We start from the raw sequence: 21,138 nt of genomic DNA, 5'->3' as shown, positions 1-21,138 counted from the left end.
TGGGCAGAGGACGGAAGGACCTGACTCGACTGCTCGCGGGCGCCCTCTGCTGGCCGCTGCGGGGAAGATGGACTGGGCGGGGTTGGGGGCGGAGGGTGAAGGCAGAAGCCGGGAACCAGGGTGGAGGGAAGGTTCTGGCGGTTCTGGTCCAGGTGGGAGACCATGGGCCCGGCCAGGTGGAGGCGGGAGAGAGAGGGGTGGGCAGATTCGGCAGGTGGGAAGCCAGGGCGGACGGGCTCTGCTCACTGGAGGCAAAGTGAAGAAACCAGCAAGTTGAGAGCCCACGACTCTGGCCGAAGTGACGAACAGGGCAGGGCGGCCTCAGTGAGACCCGCGTCGAGGCCGGAGCGGGCGTGGGGACGGTCAGGTGCCCGCGGCTGAGCTGTGTGAGACCAGCCGGACCCCCAAGTCCAGAGCTCAGGGCAGGGCCAGGCTGGACACAAGGCGGGGCGTGGTCCCACCAGTGGGGGGTGGACGAGGCCGGCCGGGAGCGGAGCGGGTGGGGAGGGCAAGGCCCGAGGACCCCGTGTGGACATTGGGGGAGGCACCCCGGGCCAGGTTTCCCCCCAGCAGAGGAGGGGCCCCTCCACTTCTAACACCAGGTCGGGCCAGAGGCTGGGGGCAGGGGAGTGACTGCTGATCCCCTTTGGGGGATGAGAATGTTCTAGAATCAGTGTGGTCAGCTGCACCGCATTGTGAATACACTAAAAACTAAACTGTAAGCTTAAAAGTATGAATTATGGTTTATGAATGATACTTATAGAAAAAACGAACCCAAGAGGACCCTGAACCTGGGGTAAGCCTGGGGCAGGCAGGGTGGGGGACGGGTGTCCTCTTTTAGGCGGAACCACCACTGCCCTGGGTCTCGGCCAGATGCCGGCGATGGTCCAGAGGAACAGGCTAGGTGGGTGACTGGCCGATATCAGGGTCATGGTCGCAGGGACCACCAGGGGCCACCCTAGCCAGAGGTCAAAGCCGACAGACCGAGGCTGGTCACTTGCCCAAGGCCCCAAGTGCCCACCCGCAGGCCAGTGTGGGTGTGGGACTCCCAGCCTGGGCGCCCTAGACTCAGGAATGAGCCTGGGCCTATCCTGAGGCTTGGTCAAAGACAAGCAGGCAATGGAAGGTGCTAGAAAGCTGACTTGTTATTTGTTGGTTTTACATCTGGGGTGTGGGGGGAGGAGGAAGAGAGAAGGACTGAGGCCAGAGGTAGAGCACGCAGAACATTCTGGACATGGCTTGGGGGCCCCTGCAGTCCCCTCCCCTTCCTGGCCAGCCTGGGGGCTCTGGGCCCTGGAGCCCAACCAACCGTGCCCACCTGTGACCTCTGCAGCCCCCAGCCCTTGACCCTGGGGCTCTCTGCCTGGGTGGTCCAGCCCCCCCAAGCCATTTCCCTGCCCCTGAGTTCTCCCAGCTTGTCAGGACGGCCTGGCGGCTCCCCTGCACGTCCAGGCCACGCCGGCCCCAGCGTCTGTCAAGAAGTCCTGCCCGGGTCGGCCTCACCTGGGGATGCCTCAGGGTCACCTGCTTCACACCCAGGGTCCCCACCTTCAGAGGGCGGTGGCTGCTCTGGGCAGGCGGACTGGGGAGGCCCCGCGGCCCAGCCATGCTCCCGCCAGCCAGGCCAGGCACGGCAGGCAACGGGAGCTCCTCCCAGCCCAAGACAAGACCCGTTCTCTTCCCAAGGAGCCACCCCATTTTGAGGAAATTAAGTTTTAAAAATAGCCTGGGGAGGGAGAAAGGGCCAGGCTGGGCCAAGACCTGCCCTGGGACATGGCTTCCCAGCTGCCGGGCGGAAGGCAGGGGGCAGCCAGGCCCAGAGAGTTCAGGGTGAGGGGGTGACCTGCCCTGAGCAGGTACCTACTAATGTTTGTTGACTGACTGACAGATGGACGGACAGACAGACACCCTTTCCTCTCCCCTGGTCTCCAGCCCAGCCCTTGCCCCCAGGCCATCCTCCCTGCACTGGCCACAAGAAGGCACCCGTGAGCCCCCGAGTCAGGTCCCTCCCTCCCCTGCTCACAGCCCTCTAGGGCTTCCACCACCCTGGGGCAAAACCCCAAGTCCTCCCTGGGGTCCCCAAGCCCTGCGTGACCTGTCCCATCTCCTCCCCTGCCCTCCATTCCTCCCTCTCCCCAACTCTGCTCCAGCCATACAGGCCTCCTCACTCTTCCTCTGACATGCCTGGGTCTTGCCCCAGGGCCTTTGCACAGTTTGCCCCTCCCCCAAACACCACTCCCAAGACACTTGTAGGGTTTGCTAACTTGCTTCATCCAAGACTCAAATGTTACCCCCCTCCGAGCTGTCCCCCAACCACTTCGCCCAAAACAGCCCCTCTGAGGTCACTCTCCTCACCTCCTTGGCTTTCTCCGTCTCCCAGACACAGAGCAGCACCCAGTACCTCCGTGTTATGTACCTCCCACCAAAGGGAGACCTGGTCTGCTCGGTCACCCCCGACAGACACCTTCAGAGCTCTCTTGAGTGCAGAGTCTCTGCAGGACGCGGGCGGCAGGTGGGCAGGCATGAGGTCTGGCGGCTCCATGCAGGGGATGTGCCCCTCCCTGCCCAGGAAGGGTGCCGGCTCTGCGTGACTCAGAGCCACCGAGAGAGCACAAGGACAAGGCAGGCAGGGCCAGCAGCCCCAAGAAGCCAGGAAGTGGTGCTGAGGCCCAGCCGCAAATTCGTCCCTGATCAGCTGGAACCATTGGGCTGCCTCGGGCCTCCCGTGGCACAGGCCTGCAGCGCGGGGCCCTGTGGGGAGGTGTGGGGAGGCTGGGAACCCCAAGGGGCAGTGCCAACCCTCAGTCCTGGGCAGCCTCGGCTGGCCAGGATGCTCACGAGTCACGCTTGCAAATCCTCTCTCTGAACAGGAAGAAAGGCTCCCGGGGTCGGGTGAGGACAGCCAGTTCTCTGCAGCCACGAGAGACTCTGTGCTTCACAAGGAACCGTGGGGCGCAGGGAAGGCCGGCGGCCTCCGATTCTGCCCTCTACGATCCCTGAGCCCCTGGCGCCCAGAGACTGGAGACCCCGCGTGGAGAGGCAGGCCGCCCCCAGCTGAGGGCTGGGACCAGGGTGTGGGAGCCTGCTGGGTCCCGGGGAGCCTGCTGACCACGGCTGCGTGACCGAGCCCGGGCGCGGCCGGCCCAGGGGCACGATCCCAAGCGGACTGGCAGCCGTCTTCTCCGGCACTGAGCTCTGCGCAGTCTGCGGCGCGGCCACGGCTGACGGACGCGGGCACCCACTGACACGCGGAGAGCGTTTCTAGAAGGGATATGAGGATCTACTGCCAAGGGCTTCTTTGGGGACGGAAAAAAGAAATAGAACTTTAACTCCTCCGTCCAACTCCGATGCCTTACATTAAAAAAAGCATTAAATATATTCCAACGCTGGATTGTTCCGTCTTACAAATAATGAGGTGCACCCCCCCCCCCCCGCCCACCGCGCTGCCCCGGGACGGACCCCGAGCCCACGACGCTCCGGGTGGGAACCAGACGCAGACGGTCACAGCGGGTGTGAGTCCACGCGTGACACGCCCAGACCAGGCTCCTCCACGGACGGAAAGGGGCTCACAGGGGCTGGGGGACAGGAATGGCTAATGGGGACGGGCTCCTCTTGGGTGACGGAATGTTCTGGAACTAGACAGTCGTGACGGCGCGACACAGCTAATGCAGCAGCACCCACGGAATTGTGTCCTTTAAGAGGGTGAATTTATTTATTTTGGAGAAAAAGAGAACAAGTGTGCGCATGAGCTGGGGGAGGGGCAGAGGGGGAGACCCTCAAGGGGCCCCCGCTGAGTGTGGAGCCCCGCGTGGGGCTCGATCCCGCGTCCCTGAGATCGTGACCTGATCCAGTTCAGGAGTCGGGTGCTCAAGCGACTGAGCCACCCGGGCGCCCCAGGAGAGGGAGTCTCACGGTTCTGTGAACGCGTCTCAGAAACGAGTCCCTTCAGTTGCAAAACCACTGCCCAACGATGCGCGCCAACCGGAACGTTCTCCGGACACCCCCCGCCGGCAGGCAGTGCTGCGAGTGAGCGGACAAGCGGCCTCGGTCACGCCGTCCCCCGCACGGAGGCCAGAGGGGCCAGACGCCACCGACGTCGCGATCTTACTCTGCGGCCGTCATCCTAGGGGCAGCGAAACAGGGGTCGAAGACACTCCCCGGGGTCGAAAGTGAAAAGCCTACGATCCCATCTCAGAATCCAGAAAGCCACTCAGCCAAATGCAACCCGAGTTTCACGTACGAAAACTCTGAGAAACCAGAGAAACGGACAGGAACGGGAAAACGCAGAAGGAAGCGAAAGCCCACGGCAAACACACAACGTGCACCGCAAGGGGAGGGGTGCGGCCAGGAGCTGCCGCGGCCGTGGGATGCCGGCCAGCACGGCAGGACAAGCAGAGACGGAACGGAGATCCGAAAGGAAGACGACCTTTTAGAAAGTCCAGGAGAACCGAAGGGCCAACCGTCGGCGCGAACCCCAGCCGAACCCCAGCCGAACCCAGCCGAGTGGGCCAGGGCAGGAGTGCGGGGGGGCGGGGGGGGGGGGGGAGGCGGCCTTTGGGAGTTCCCGCCCTTTGCACCCACCCCTGCTCTTCACACGGCCTCGCCCTGGTTTCACGCTCGGGTGAATTTTCATCTGCCGAATGCTGATGGCCCTTCCCTGTGAACACACGTCCCCCAGGGGCACCGAATCCCCAGAGCGGGGAGGGGGTGTGGGGGTCCGGGTGCGCGGCGGGAGGTAAGGGGGGGACGCATCACGTCGACACAGCGCCATGCCAACGCTGGGCTCCGGGCGGTCTGTAGTGAGCGCCCCCCGCCCCCCGGCCCATTCTTTCAGCTTCTCCCAACAGCTGGAAATTTTCCTCATGAGGTTTTCTCCCAGGTTAAAGGTGAATTTTGACCTGCGCGGCCTGGTGTTTTCAAACTTAGGAGATACGCGTTTCTTGAGTGGATTCTGCCCGAGGAATGTGGGTGAACGTGTGGGAAACAGCGGCCGACCCGGAACTCGGACGTGCGGGGCGCTGTCACGGGATCCCTGCGTCCACCGGCCTCAGGGCCTTTGTGCTGACCGTGCCCCGCCCGGAGGCGCTATCCTATCCCTCCATCTCCCTGCCGCTGGCTGCTGCCCTCCGTCACTCGGGTCTCAGCTTGAGTGCAGCCTCCTAGAGGGGCTGTCCGCTCCCGCCCTCTGCCCCACCTGTCTTTTTGGTTCCTGACACGGGTCACTGTCGGAAGCTGACTGCTCCCTTGCCCTGCTCCTTACCAAGTGGAGCAGAGACCAGGACCGTCTTGCCGACGGACGTTCACCCCAATCCTGGCACATGGTCTGAGCGCAGCAAGCACAGGTCGCGTGGAGCTGGGCGGGGGACAGCGGGAAGACGAGGTGGGCACGGCTTTGGGAAGGACCCCGGAGGGATGACAGCCAGGACGAGGAGATCCCGGCTCAAGGGGGGAGGACTGGGGAAGACGCGGAGCCCGAGGCCGGGTCAGGCGCACAGCGGGCCCTTCACCAAGACAGGGGCTGCAGAGGAGGGGCACCCAGGGCAGGGCACCACGCCGGATGGCGCGTGGAGGTAGCAAGTGCAGAAAACAGGGTCCCGCATGTGGGACGTCCCTGATCCACGTCTCTGTGGAGGACTGGACACACCATGGGGAAACGCGGCTCTCCAGCTCCCCTGTGCCCAGCGCATGAGGGAAACCCATCCGGGCTCTGAGCCCGCAGCCCTAGGAGAACAGCCGCCGCGGCGCCGGGCAGCCACGTGGGGCCTCGCAGCGGCAGGACGAGGCAACAGCCGAGAGCTTCGCCAGAGAGGGCAGCGCAGACCAAGGCTTTGGGACGCGCAGAACTGTTCTCGTCCTCGCATGGTCTTCTCGCCCGCGGGTTTGCATTTTCACTCTGAGCCCCCGGGAACGATGAACGGTGTCAGGAAGGAATTAGAAACTGTCCCTAATAAGCAGCTTCCCAAAGAATATTCTGTTCATTCCCGTCTCCCTCAGTAGCTCATCGCGAACTGCGACCCCCTCCTGCTGGCCGGGCCCTGCCGCGGGGACAAAGCGCTACGGAGGGTCTGTCTGCTGAGTAGCAGATTCCAGCACCGGGAAAAGCACAGCATGCTGTAGGAGATCCCAGCAGGTTAGACAGATCGGCCAGTATCTCCTGTGAAGGACCCGAGGGGACCCAGCAGACGCAGGGACCGTGACCGGGGGGGGGGGGGGGGGTGTGTGACATAAAGGTGGCTCTCACCCAGGGCAGTCCCGCCCCATCTGGGGACGTCCATGGTTGTCTGTCACGCTAGGGGGGGCTCCTGGCGTGGAGGGTGTGGGGCCCAGAACGCCACTCAGCCCCCAGTGTGCTCGGGACGCCCCCCAGAATGACCCAGCCCTGTGTCCGCAGTGCCGGGACGGACTCCGGAGCCGCTGCGGGGGGGCGGGGGGCATGGGGGCGGGGAGGACGCGGGGGGGGGGGGTCGGTACTCCCTAGGTAGTAAAACCTGTCACGATACAAACGTGCCCAAGTGTACTAGCCTGTCTACTTCGACTTTTGCCTGCTGCCCCCATGGCAGAGCGCCAGTGTGTACACACTCCCAGGGCTGGGCTGCTGCCCCAAAAGCTGCACCCCAACCTCTCACCCTCCCGGGAGGCAGCGCTCCCTGGCCAACTGTCCAGCTGGGGAGACTGAGGCTCAGAGGGCTGGGCCCATTCAAGGCGGCAGAGCCTGCACCCGAGGCCCTGCGGACCCTCTCCGCCGGCCAGCGCCGGCTCCAAGCTGGCTCAAGGCCACCCGAGCTGACCTGTCCTCATGAGCCACCAGAAACTTCCTCGCAGAGCCCTCCTGCAGCTCTCCCAGACCCTCAGGGACCAGCTGCGGCTCTTGACTGTGCTCCCAAGCACGCGGCCTGGGAAAATTTGTAATTCCTTCCTGACACCGTTCACTGTCCCCTGCAGCCATCAGGTCACCCTGTGACCCCCCTCCCCACCCTGTGTCTGGGCCCGGCAGGAGAGCTCTACACCACTCTCCCCTGCCCCGGCACAGACACTCCGGGCTGTGCGCTCCCTGAGCCGGCGCCACCTTCAGCCAACTGGTGGCACGCAGCCGTCACTGCCCAGTGTCACCGAGACTCCGAGAGCTCCGGAGGACGGGCCACTTCCCTGCGCCCCTGCCGGTCTCCCTCAGTGACTCCCGTACCGCTCCCTTGCACAGAGCCGACCTCAGCTTCACAGAGTGAGAAACCCTGGAGGGCTACGAGGAAGAGGAGGAGGCGGAGGGCAAGCACCGCTGCGAGCCTCAGGGGAGAGCGGGGGGGGAGGGGGGGGGGACGGAGCTCTCACGTGCTCCCCGAGCTGGACGCCTGATGAGAGGCTGAGGGCCCAGCAAGGCCACGAGCTTCCCACCAGGCCTGTCCTGGGCAACACCTCCCATCACTTTTCTCAGAGGGAGGCTGAGGCTCAGAGGAGGCGCGTTACGCTGTTTTCTGCTGGGACGGCGGCCCGGCCCTGCTGGAAGCACAAAGGTGTGTGTGGAGAGGACACACGCCGAGCTGGATTCCTGGGACTTAATCCCAGGGGCTGAGAGCAGGACCTGAGCCCAAGGCAGACCGGAAACTGACTGAGCCACCCAGGCTCAGGCTGTATTTGAGAGAGAGAGCGGGAGGGATACCCATTAAGATAACTCAGGCCAGCAAACTGTGCCCTGCAGACCCAACCCGCCGTCTGTTTTATAAATAAAGTTTTATTGACACGCGGCCACGGCCACTCATGTGGAAATATCTACAGCGGCTTCCGCACAAGGACGACAGAACCGAACCCTTAGAAGCAAGACCATCTGGCCCTTTGCAGAAAGCTTGCGAGCCCTGACCTAAGACGCGTGGTGAGCTTCAAGTCTTGCTGCGCCTGGGGGCCTGCGGACCGTCCCCTGTTAAGTCCCCAGGCAGGGCCCTCCAGGTCAGGAGCCTGAGGCCTGGGTCCCCACCCATCCCCGGAGCCAGCCGCACCCTGCAGAGGCATGGGGGGCATGGGGGTGGGGCTCCTCAGGGGGACACCAGGCGGCCAACACGGGACCTGCCACCACAGACCTCCACCCAACATGGGAGGCGGGGCCTGTGCAGGAGCAGATCTGAGCACCCGAGGGCAGGAGCGCCCCTGGAGCGAGCCCCGCCCCCAGCAGGTGCCCGACAGAAGAGCACGCGCTGTCTCAGGACCAACGTGTGAGGTTTCTTGGCCCAGTTTCCTTCCCAGATATATTTTTACTCCCCGGAAGCCAGGGCTGGGCTGCAACACTGCACTTGAATTCTAAAATGCCAGGAGCCAGCGAGGCAAGCCAGGGCTGCTCAGATAGAAGCCCCTCGGCCTGGGTCTTATCACCTGTGCGGGTGTCTGCTGGGCGGGCTCTAGGGAGACGGTGGGGACCTGGGTGCTCTTCTGACCTGACAATAACTTCCCAGCGTGGGCCAGTCTCCCCAGCATGGTGGGTCTAGGCTTCCAGAATCCTAGGGGGCCGGATCTGTTTTACAGGGAGGCGGGGCGGGGCGGGGCCAGGATGTGGACACAAGCCAAGCTCGAACCAGGCCTCAGTGCCCGCCAGGCTCCAGGGTTACCACAGGAGCCCCCGCACCTCGAGGGTCCCTCTGCGTCAGGCGTGCACTGACGGCTCAACTCGAGCTCTGGCTCGTGCCTGCGGGGAGAGGGCCGCGCCGGCCCCGCTCTGCAGCTGAGAGAGGGAGGCTCTGAAGCCAAGCGAGCTGCCCGTGGTGGGGGGAGCAGCCTCCAGGACGGGCTCCGGTGGGCCCCGGCCCCTGGCATCCACGTGCTTCTGCAGCAGCCGTGGGCGTCACCAACAGGGTATGGCAGAAGCGAGAGCGTGTGAGTCCCAACATGGGTCAGACACTGCCGTGTCCCCTTGTTCTTGGACTGGGCACCAGGGGACAAGTGGCCACCCTGCTCTGAGGACAGGTAAATAGCCTGGGAAACCGAGGCCACCTGCCACACGAGGGAGCAGCTCAGGAGCGGCTCCTCCAGCCCCGGTCAAGCCTTCGGATGAGGCAGGAGGCTCGTCTGCAACCTGATTGAAGACCCCATGCCGGAGCCCCCCAGCTCGGCCACCCCTGGCTCCGGACACACAGACGCTGTGATCAGAGACCCCACACCAGAGCCCCCCGGCTTCCAGACACACAGATGCCGTGATTGGAGACCCTGCACTGGAGCCCTCCAGCTTGGCCACCCCCAGCTTCCAGACACACAGATGCTGTGAGATACTAAATGTGTCTAAAGCCACTGCATTTTGGGGTAATTTGTTTCAGAGCAATTACTACCTGATAAACGTGGGGTTTCCCCATGGCTCCTGAGTACAGACGAGGAGAGTGGATTGGAGGTGTCTACGCGGGAGGCCTCCTAGCCCTCCCCTCCACCTTTCCTCCCCTTACTGCACTCCTGCCACATGGCTTCCTCACTGTTTCTCACATGCGCCAGGCACAGCCCTGCCCCAGGGCCTTTGCACACACTTCTCTGGTTGGGGTGCTCTTCCCCATCTCAGCATTCAGGTCCGGATCAAAAGTGTCCTCCTCAGATAGACCCTCCCCACACGCCTGGCTGAAGCTGGCTCCCTGAGCCAATCTCCATCCCCATGGTAACTCCTACCCCTGGTCAGTTCAAGTCTTCTCTTTATTCCTTCGGTCCTGCAGTGGCTGCTCTCTCAGAGGCTAGGTGCCTCCCGAGGCAGAAGTCACGACTTATTTCCCTGCTACGGCCCAGGGACGCCTGTGCCCAGTACGGTGCCTGGCCACCAGCACCTGCTCCCTTCTCCCCGGTGCTGACACCGGGAGTCCCGACAAGGTCTGGGCCCAGGGCACTAAGGGCTCGGCTCAGGAGGCAAATGGGGGAGCAGGCGCCTCTGGGCACAGCCTGCTTTGTGTCTCTGAGCCACCAAATGAAAAGCTCCTGTCAGCTCCAGCAACCGGCCAGGAAGTAGCACGGACACAGACACGGTAACGAAGCGATCAGCCCAGTCTGGTCCCCCTGTGGTTCATCAAACCCTCCCTACAGCCACGTGAGGTTGGCACTATGGCTGCCTACATTCAAGTGGAAGCCGGGGCTCCAAGAGACCAGCCAGGTCACTGGCCTGAGCTTATCCAGAAAACAGTGGGACTGGATGAACGTGATTCCAGGCAGTCAGGCTCCCGCCTGAGCCCCAAGCATGAGGGAAGGAGATGAAGAAAGACCTGCCATACTAGAGCCAGCAGAGCCTCCCAGGCAGAAGGAAGAGCCAGTGCAAAGGCCCTGGGGCAGGACCATGCCTGAAGAGTTGGGGAATCAGTACAGAGGCCCATGGGCTTGGAGCAGAGATGAGGACAGGAATGGGACAGGCCGTGCTGCCACTGTCACCGCAAGGACCCACGTGCGGCGGGTTATGACGAGGGTCTGTCTCCAGCCCTTCCCAGACTGGGGGCTTCCTGGAGGCAAGCCTGGGATCCACCTTGGCCGGTGCTCCGACTGGAGGCCAGGCTGGGGCTGGAGTCCAATCTGGTTCCTGAATGAGTATCCGTGACACCCGCAGGCTCAGGAGCCCGGGACGGGGTAGGGATCCTCGCCCACCCAGCGCCGGCCTCCTCCTACGCTCCTTCTGGGCTCCACTGGCGACGGGCTCCCCTCCAGGCCGGGCAGACGGTAAGTGCGCGATAACGAGCTGACGGGCAAGCAGAACGAGTGACCAGCCCGTGCACGGTGGAATATTATACGGGATTTAAAGGAACACGGTGGCTGTGAGCTAAGCCGACAGGGACTGAGAGCCAAGCCAAGCCGAAACCGAGTCAGACACCAACTGAGCCCCCTGGGCGCCCCTCACGTTTCCCTGTTTTAAAACCGACCACGAAGCCACAGTCACTGAGATGGTGGGGTCCTGCCGTAAAGCCAGATAGAGACGTCAGGAACTGGTCCCGAATACGTCTGTGAGAACCCCAAAGTCGGCGTGCACGTCACGGCCCGCGGATTTCCGCGAGGATGCCGAGACCACCCCCCGGGGAAAGACGGCCTGAGCCAGCGGCGCGGGCACAGCTGGAGTCCCACGCACGGAGGATGAAGCCGGACCCCACATGCCGAAGTGGCTCAGAACCCAGCGGAATCTAACCGGGGCAACAGACGCAGCCCTGAAGCTCTCAGGAGAGAAAAGGGCGAAGTCTCTGTGGCGCGGGGCCGGGCCGTGGTTTCGTGCACGTGACAAGTGGAGCACGAGCCACCGAGGGAAAATAGCCAGACTTCCTCAAAATTCGAAACGTTTGTACTTTGGGGCGCCCAGCCGGCTCAGCGGGTGGAGCCGTGACTCTTGATCTCAGGGTCATGAATTCAAGTCCCACGTTGGGCATGGCGCCTGCTTTAAAAATAACTAAATAGGGGCGCCTTGGTGGCTCAGTGGGTTAAAGCCTCTGCCTTCAGCTCAGGTCATGATTCCAGGGATCTGAGATCGAGTCCCGCATCGGGATCTCTGCTCAGCGGGGAGCCTGCTTCCCCCTCTCCCTGCCTTTCTGCCTGCTTGTGATCTCGCTCTCTGCCAAATAACTAAATAAAATCTTAAAAATATATAGTAAAAAAAAAGATACCAACTTACTAAATGGTACCTTATTAAAAATAGTAATAATAAAAAATAAAAATAACTAAATAAGATATATTTTTAAAAAATGTTTGCACTTCAAAGGACACCACCAAGGAAATGAAGAGATGACCTACAGCACGGTACAGAATATCTGCAAATCAGAGATCTAAAGGGAAAAGTATCTAGAATACATAAAGAACACTTACAATTCAATAAAAAGAAAAATGGCCCAAATGAAAAATGACCAAAGGGTCTGAACGTCTCCAAAGAAGATGTACAAACAGCCAACAAGCCCACAAGGAGCTCCACATCACTGATCACCGGGGCAACACAGATCAAAACCAGAGTGAGAGCACTTGACGCCCTCCAGGACAGCTAGCGTCAAACACAGAGGAGCACGCAGCGTCCAGGACGGAGGGGTCAGAGCCCTCACGCACAGCTGGTGGGAATGGAAAGCGGGGCGGCCGCTGCAGAAAAGTCTGGCAGTTCTTGAAACAGTTAAACTTAGAGTTTCCACACGACCCAGCACGTCCACGACAACATCTGTCCACACAAAAACCTGCCCATGCGCATTCGTGGCCACTCTATCCGCAACAGACAAAACGTGGAAACGACCCAGCGTCCACAGCAGATGAATGGAGACACAAAACACGTGCCATCCGTGTCACCGAATGCCACTAGGCCAGAAGGGGACCGAGGCACCCACACGCACTACCACATGGAGGGACCCTGAGCACACGTCGGCCAGTGGGGGAAGGGCAGGGTGAGGGCCTGCTAAGGGGGAGAGAGCACAGGCAGAGGTCCTGTGGGAACAGGATGGGATGGTTTTAAGGAACAGCACAGAAAGGATTTGGTGTGGCTGCAGGGGACCTAGGGGTGCCAAGGCTGGAGGCAGGGGGCAGTCAGGGGGGGTGCAGAGCCCTGACCAGCAGCCCCCCCCTTCTTCCCCCATAGTGAGATCTGTCCTGCTCCCCCACCCCAGCCTCACTGCACAAAGCAAGTGCATTTCCAGAGGGGTAAACAGGAAGCCTTGCAAAGGATGGGGGGAGGGGTGGCCATTAATCCAGAACTCAGTTTTCCAAAGCCACAGCATTCAAGAAAAAGGGAATGAAGATTCCAGAACTCTGACCACCCTTGCCACAAACACGGTTACGCACATGTATGGGCCAGGCGCAGGCCTCCACCGAAGTCCAGGGCCTGAAGCTTGAGGGCATCAGGTGGCTTCCCGAGGGGGCAGGCGGAGGGCCGAGGCTCGCTCCCGAGGACTCAGGCAGAAGGGCTCAGGGCGCCGCCGGCCGGGGCAGACAGCTGGGAGGCGGTCTCGTGTAATCGGGCCCTGGGAGACCAGCCGCCTGCGTGCTGGAGGGGGACCCTGCACTGAACCCTAGCAAGGGAACAGGACGATTCTGGATCAACTGATAAAACGTGAATCCTGCCCGTGGACCGTGGACTGGACCGTGGCCTGGATCGGGGCTAAACTTCTTAAACGTGACCCTCACACTCCGCGAAGAGGACACCCTTGCTGACAGGGCACAGAGCTGCTCCTTCTCCACAGATCCCGCACCCGCACATTCACCCACTGGCCACGTGCCACCCCAAATCGATACTCGTGAGCCTTGCACGGTCCCCCGTAGACCCACGCGGGGGAGCGAAGATTCTGTCACCTCACACCTGGGTGTCTGGCCGACGTCGCTCCGCCTCCGGGTTTCACCCCTGGACCACACACGAGGACCCTCCCCACGGCCTACTAAGGGGCATGTTTTAAATTTTTGTGCTTTTGGGGTGCCCGGGTGGCTTAACTCTGCCTTCAGCTCAGGTCATGATCTGGGGGTCCTGGGATCGAGCCCCGCATCGGGCTCTCTGCTCAGCGGGGAGCCCACCTACTTGTGATCTCTCTGTCAAACAAAAAAAAAATTAAAAAAAACAAAAAAAATCTCAAAAATAAATAAATAAATAAATAACTTTTTGTGCTTTCTGCTGGTGGATTTTTGCTGTTTAACACCCAGCGCTGCAGTGGTCGCCCAGAAGACCGTGCGTGATGTGCCCTAGACAAGCTTCCACCGGCCACGAGCTCAGTGCCAGTGAATCAACAATGCGTAGTTTACTAAACAGAAACACACACACACACACGACACAATGTCATAACCAGGGGTTCACGGGGACCTAACCCTGGGTTCCCCCAGGAGCCCTGCTTCAGCATTTGCGAACTCCATGTTTGCGGCCACGTCACAGGTCAGAAGTGCCGAAAGGACACACACACGCACGCGCACACAGGATAACATGCCCTCCGTGAAAAGATAACATGACGCCGTGAAGCGTCAGCAGCTGGTGAATCTAAGGGCCTCGTGCTGCCGTACGACTGCATCTTTTCCTACGGCCATGACGTTTTTGAAAATGAGATGTTAAAAAAGAAAAGGTAGGTATGAACCCAGAAAACCACCTGGAATGACCGTTCTCTGCTCCTAGAGACAGAGGGGGCGAGAGAGAAACCTTCCCTTCCTCCTGACCGCAGGTCTGACTGTTGCTTTCTCAAAGGAAACATGTTATTACTTGTAGTTACAGACTTGCCTGCTGCAAGAACCAGGCAGCTGAGTGGGACAGAACAGAAAGTCCAGAAATAGACCAGCCATGTGCAGCAAGCTGGTATGTGATCAGGGGGCATCTCAAATCAGGGAGGAAAGCAGATTATCCAGAAAGCGGAGTTGGGACAACCCTGAGCCACCTGGAAAAACGTGGAACAGTCAACTCTCTTAACACCTTGTGTGAGGACAAATTCCAAATATAGCAAGACCCTAAAGGCCTTTTTTTTTTTTAAGTGAAACTACAAAAGTACTAGAAAAATTATAACCTCGGAACAGGGAACCCTTCTCCAGCCGTGACACCACAGAGACACCATAGAAGGAGAGACTGATAAATTTGAACCACATGAATACATCCATCCCCGCTGGAAGAGAAGATGGGAAAAGACTGCTCACGCTGTGTCATAAGTGAAAAACAAAAACAAAAACAAAAGCCTTTCACAATATGTAAAGAGCTTCCACAAATCAATAAGAAAAAGACTGAAGAGCCCGGTTGAATACGGGAAAGATACAACTACCCGGTTCCCAGAAAAGAGGGGGAACTCTAGGATGTGAATTATCCAGCAATGAGAAGGGGACCAGCCCAAGCCCACCTCGGGGTGTCCTTCGCACACGAATGTCCGAACCACACCCCACTTCTTAAACCTTTAGCGGCAAACCCAGGCAACCAGAATAAAGGCCAAGAAACACATGTGTGGTGCACACACGAGACAGAGAACAACTGTGACAAATGTCAGGAGTTCCTTTTTCCAACCCAAGCCAGCAACTAGGTCCCCCAAATGCCATCACACTGCCTTAAGCACGTGGGGCCCCTCTCCACGCCCTCCAGGGTGGCCTGGGGGAGGAGCGGGGGCAGGGCCCCGTGCCTAATCCCCCACGGCAGTAATCCCCACACACGTGGGCGGCCTGCTGCTTCTGGCCCCACAGCCCAGCTGATGGCAGCAGGCGATCCCCAGCGGGGTCTCAACCAGGCCCGTCACGAGGGGTGGCACGTGGCTCAGTCACGGCTGCCGGTGGCGCGAGCAGGAAGGCTTGGTAGCCCAAGACCCCCCGGGGCCTGGGCCTCCCCCGCTATGAACATCGCCATCACGCAGCTCTCATCCAGTGAGCGTGACCCCAGGGCCGTGGGCCTCCCCCGCTCCGGTCCCAGGAATCCTTGCGACCCTGCCATCCTCACCGTGAGATGGGCTGAGATAGGGAGCAGCGAGTTCATCCGCTCAGGGGCACAGCGTTCAAGGTGATGGCAGGGTCAGCCCTGGGTCAAGACCCTGCCTGCCCCTCCCACATCAGCCCGAGCCCACTGGAACACGCTCCTTCCGGGCCCTCCCCATCGCCACCCCCCCAGCTCCAGGGCACAGGCCAATCCCTGCTGGGTTCCTCAGCTCCCCCGACCCCCTCAACCCACCCCCCAGAGCCTCCATCCAGGCCCCAGCCCGGCTCAGCACAGCTCACCTGCCTGCCCCAGGACACTTCTTCCCCATCGACTGGCCAGAGTGCTGGGCCACGCCAGCCACCTGCCACAGCCTCCCATGACTGGCCCTGTCTGTTTCAGGGCCCCCAAAACACGGACTTTGTTTCCATGGATCAAATGAGTCAAACTCGTTCCTACCTCGGGGCCTTTGTACAGGCAGATCCTCTACCAGAACACTGGACCCATGGCTGCTTTCCTCCCGAGGTCACTTCCCTGGCAACACCACGACACTGATTTCTTTCCCCACTACGTGCTCGCCACGGACCAGCACACTCTCACCCAGGCGAAGGCAAACATTTCCCATAAAGCATGAGACCATGAGTATTTCTGACTCTGCCAGCCATAAGGTCCACAAGCAAAAGTGCTCACCGACAAGTTTGTGAGTCTGCGGGTGTGGCTGTGTGCAAATATAAAAATTTTTAAAAGATTTTATTTATTTATGTGACAGACAGAGATCACAAGCAGGCAGAGAGGCAGGCAGAGAGAGAGAGGGGGAGAAGCAGGCTGGCTCTCCGCTGAGCAGGGAGCCCAACGCAGGGCTCGATCCCAGGACCCTGAGATCATGACCTGAGCCCAAGGCAGAGGCTTAACGCACTGAGCCACCCAGGTGCCCCGTGAATAAAATTTTATTGATGAAAAAACTGGGGCTAGATGGGCCTTGGCCCCCGCGGCCAGGCTGCTGACCCCGACCCGCTCTGTCTACTTGTTCTCCGTGACAGCCGCGAGGGAGCCGCCCGGCTCACTGCACCCAGAGCCCCGCTGGCCCCCAGCAGGTGCCCGATCAGTGCTGAATGAGCACTGTCTGAGGACAAAGGAAGAGGCACCCACACGTCCTCGTGCAAACAGAGTCCGACAGCAGACCCTCGGCGGTGCCGGGATCTGTGCGGAAGCAGCGGCCCACGTGTGGCCTCCTGGAGCTCACCCATCTGTCCGAGGAGGGACGCTCCCCGTGCCCACACGGAGCTGGCTACCTGCCGGGAGCACTTCGGAGCTTCCAGGTCTGTCCACGCTCATCACACCCATCTCACAGGTGGAGACACTGAAGCGGCGTGTCCCCGGCTAGCCAAGGGCTCATCTGGGATGAGAACTGGGTGGTCGAGTTCCAAGGCCTCTCCGCAGAACGGACTGAACCATCAGAGGTCCAAAGGGTCCCTCTACCAAGCAGTATCCAGGACAGAATTCCAGCTGGGAGATTCCGGCCTCCAAGGGGAGACCACTGGCCCACAACTACAGAAGAGGCCTCCGCCGACAGGCCTCACCCAGCCCTGCGCACCAAACCTTCACGCAGGGCGCGCCGTCTTCCTTTCTCTCCTTCCGTCCTCCCGCCAGTGTTGGCGGAGACGTCACTAAGAAGCAAATAGTTGCAGAAACTGGACAAAGAGCAAAGGAAGCAAACAACATAGATATGAAGGATGAGGGCACATGTGCAAAGGCCCTGGGGCAGGACCAGGCCTGGTGTGTCGGAGGAACAGCCAAGGGGCCCATGTGGCTGGAGCAGAGTGGGCGAGGGGGAGAGAGGGAGGTCATGCAGGGCCTCATGGGCCTCACGGAGGACTTAGGTTTTTACCCCAGGAAGGTGGGTGTCCTGGAGGGCTACTGGCAGAGGAGAGTGGGACCTAAGTCAGTTTTCTGGAATGAGCTGCTGGGAGCATGGAAGAGATGGATGACGGGACTAGACCAGGTGGGGCAGAAAAGGAAGAAGTAGGCAGACTCTGGGTCCATTCTGAAGACAAAACCAGCATAATCTGCCACCAGATTAGATGTGGGAGGGGGCGGGGGGGGGGGACCTACTGGGAGGGAAGCCAACTGTTCTGTGATATCAGGGAAGCAGGAAGAATGGGAGGGAAATGGGAAATGGAAAAACCACACCTCGGCTCAGGCCAAAACCCCCGGGCAGATCACAGGTCCCAACAGCCGACCTCGTGAATGCATCCAAGCCCCCAAAAGCCGGCAGAAGACCCCATCCGGCCCTCTCTGGACCAGACCATTTACATAACCAGATTCGAAACACACAGTGTTTATCATTTCACCTCCATCAGACTGGCCGAAACAAGGAGGCTGGTAACATTCAGAGTTGGCAACACTGGGGCAAGGGTCTCTCTCGGCCCCTGCCAGACCTTTCTGGAAAGCCGGTGAGCATCAGAGAACAATTTTCAAGCTGCTCGCCACAGCCCAGCCACTCCAAAGCAGAGACTTCAACTGCCAGGAGTTCAAGTGCCACAGTTAGAGGCCAAGTTCAAGGATGTTTACAGGAAAAGGTGGACTCCAGAAGCAGCCAGAATGGTCCTCAGCAGGAGGCTGGCTGAACCAGTAATGGGCTGTCCCAAAGGTTCCCCAAGCACTCTCACAGGCTGCCTCACACTAGCTCAGGCGAGGCTCACCGCCAGCCCCAAGCAGGCACACACTTCACTCCATTTCACAGACGGGGCTATTGAGGCTCCGAAAAGTCAAGGCATTTACCCTTCAAGGTCACGCAGCAACTGAGTGGAAGCCAGGTGGTTTGACTGGGCTTCTCCCCCTCTTAACCATGGCCCCATATTCTCTCCCTCTGAAGAATGTAACTGATAGCAACAGCCGGGGTGGGAAATTCAGATTCCTGCGGATAAAAAGCCAGCCAAGTTATGGGATACCATAGAGTGAGGTCAACGGTTGTCACCAAGGGTGGCCATGTCTCCAGGGGACACTAGAGAGGTCTGGAGACATTTACTGTCATCACAACTCAGGGGCGGTGATGCAGGCACTGAATGGGCGGGGCCAGGGATGGCGCTCAGTCCCCTCCGGGGCGCAGGACACTGCCTCCACACAAAGAATTTTCCAGCCCAAAACACTAATAATGCCAAGGCGGAGAACCCCTAGTGGGGCATGGAACCATCTTGGCGAAGGAGAAGCAGACGTTCCTATGAGCAGGAGGAAAAGCTTGGACGGTTATCACCCACACTTAGGATTTACATCAGAGACATGAGTTTGGAAAGGGAGCAGCAGCTCTTAATTTTAAACTGAGTGAAATAAATGATTTGCTGGGGGAGTCAGATTTCTGTGGATCTTGGTGACAGACCGCCGGGGCTGGACCCTTAACTTCCGGGTCGCGCACAGCCAGTGCTTAGAACCAGCAACCCCAGGTGCCTGGGACCTTATCTGCCCCCATCTGAGCCCTTAACAAAACAAATGTTTGCTCTGTGGCTTCCTCATCGTCACTGAGTCTTGGGCTGTTTTGTCTCTAATCAGCCCTGGTAGGAGGGCTGATGGTGGAGGTCAGGGGTCTGATGAAACAGAGTGTGTCTGGGTCGCCGAACCATGTCTGAGGCTAGCGAGGCCGGGGCACGAGTGCCCGGCCAAGAAGAAGGGCGAGGCCACCGGATGGCCGAAGGAAGCGGGTCAGAAGTGGCGGGAGGCTTCCAGAGCCCAGGGGGGAAGCTAGCCCTGGGCTCTCTCTCCAGATACTTCGCCCAACCCCCCCCCCCCGCCACCCCCAGCCGCACAGCATAGCCCGCCTGCCAAGGAAGCTTCAGGAGGCCTGGGGGAGGAGGAGGACGGATGCCCGTGTGGGTGTCTGCAGGGCCCCCGCTAGCGACTGCCTGAGGAGAGCAGCCGATCCTGCAGATCCGGAAACTTCTGTCTGGAAGCTGGAGAATGTGACCCAGAAGGTAGCTCAGAGAAGGGGCCATTCCTCCGGGCAGCAGCCGGCTCTGCCCAGGGTATAGCGGGCTCGCCAAGAGCCCACGGGGTTGGGCCAGGCCACCTGGCCCCACACACCTGCTGTTCTGGAGGGCGAGGGAGGATTAGGGCCCCCACATGCCAACAGTCGCCCTCCAGTGTCCAGGGAGAAGGCTGGAGGGGGGCGCCTCTTTCTCCTCCACCTGCCTGCAGAAAGAGCCCTGACTCTGAAGGCACCCCCAGATGTCACTGTCCTCAGTCCCCTCCTGTCATAAGGAGGTAAACTGAGGCCCAGAAAGACAATGAATGGCCAGTGCGCTAGGAACCGGGTCCAGTGACTCCCACGGAGACAGACGAGACAATCAGGAGGCTGGCCCAGATGGCCTCAGAGACCCCCCCAATCCTGGCAGCTTCTGCCCTTCACCACCCAGAAGACGTGCCCCCAGGGGTGATCCCAAGAGCTGACCTCAGCAAGCGGGCGGCCCCAGCAGACTGTCTAGGAAGGGGGAGGCACACCTGGGGCGGTATCACCTCCCCTGCTATGCCCACCTCGGAAGCATGGCCCCTCCCCAGAACGGGGGTGCTACACCGTCCCACACACGGAGAGCAGCCCCCCGCCGACAAGACCGGGTGCGACGCCGTTCCCAGGCGCCCCGGGCCGGAGGCAGTGCGCCCACCCACCGCGTGGCCTCACCCCCCCACCCCACGCGCCTCCGAGGGGGGGCTGCTCGCCCCTCGGCCTCCCAGCTCCGGGCTCCGCACGTGCCCCCGGTACCCCCGGGAAGGGCGGCGCCCCCGCGAGCCCCCCGCGCGGGGGGTCCCATCCCCCCCCCGCGGGCGCCCCCGAGTGGAACGTTCCGGCCTCCCCGCGGCGGGTCCCGGCGCCCCTCTGGCGCTCGGGCGGCTCCACTGGGCCGCGGCGGGGGGAGGCCGGGCGGGCCCACTCGGGGCGCGGGGAGGGAGGGAGGTCCGGCACCGTTACCTGCCGCCGCCCCGCTCTCCGCGGCCCAGGCCGCCTCCGAGGTCACGGCCCCCGCCTCGGCGCTCTCCGCCTCGTCCGGCACCTCCAGCTCCATGGCCGCGCGCGCGGACCGGCCGGACGGCGGGCGGCCGGAGGCTGCACCCGAGCTGCGGCCGCCGCCGCCGAACAACAACCGCCGCCGGCTGGAGGGCGGAGGGAGGGGGCCGGGCCCGGGGAACGGGGGGCGGGCCCGGGGGCGGGGCCAGCGTGCGCCAGCGTGCAGCGCGCGCGCGCCGCCGGCCGGGACTGGGGCGGGGCGGGGGTGGTCGCCGAGCGGGGGGGCCTGCGTGCATCCCCGCGTCTCGAGCGCCCCCACGCGCCCGGGGGGTGGAAGGACGGCGCCGTGCGCGTCGGCTGATCCTGTGGCTGGAACTGTCACACGTCATAAACCCAAGCACCGTCTACAATTAACCAACTACTTACCATCAGAGCGCCCATGACACCTACGTATGGTGCGTGCTTGGTCATGAGTGGTCCTTATAATGACGTAATAAGTGATGTAATAAGCCAAAATAGATTTGATTTGTGCTAGCAAGCAAGCACGGTATATAAAGTACGTGAGGTTAAGGTCCAGGCATATTAATACCATTACTGGACAAAAGTATGATATTACTAGCGTAGAGATAATGTTGACAGAGAACGTGCAAGCGTCATATATAAAACATAACACAATGTGTAACATACGGGCAAGTACAAGTAACAATGTAATTAAATGTCAGGCTGGATGTGAAAGCTTCCGTGAGCAGTCTCTCCCGAAGTCAGGGGTCTATTCCTTGTTTGCCCTTTTTTTTTTTTTTTTTTTTTTAACTAATAATACTTATCCAGTATCTAATAT

At 60.7% G+C, this 21,138-nt stretch overlaps 1 protein-coding gene across 4 annotated transcripts in view; it reads right to left on the bottom strand.

Annotated features, from left to right (window-relative positions):
• PIP5K1C (phosphatidylinositol-4-phosphate 5-kinase type 1 gamma) overlaps positions 1-20,476 on the bottom strand; it is a 48,731-nt gene extending 28,255 nt beyond the window's left edge. For 3 of the 4 annotated variants that reach the window (XM_082736197.1, XM_082736200.1, XM_082736198.1), the window contains exon 1: positions 20,265-20,450. In XM_082736197.1, coding sequence (XP_082592323.1) covers positions 20,265-20,358 — 94 coding nt within the window. In that variant the 5' untranslated portion in view covers positions 20,359-20,450. Of the gene's footprint in view, positions 1-20,264 lie in introns of all 4 variants that reach the window. The other variant, XM_082736199.1, reaches the window with a different exon arrangement.
• Positions 20,477-21,138: the final 662 nt, after the last annotated feature.

This window comes from Mustela nivalis (genome assembly GCF_964662115.1).
Source record: "Mustela nivalis genome assembly, chromosome: 1".
Taxonomy (NCBI): domain Eukaryota; kingdom Metazoa; phylum Chordata; class Mammalia; order Carnivora; family Mustelidae; genus Mustela; species Mustela nivalis.
The sequence above is the reverse complement of the archived record's forward strand: the minus strand, read 5'-3'. Positions and strand labels throughout refer to the sequence as shown.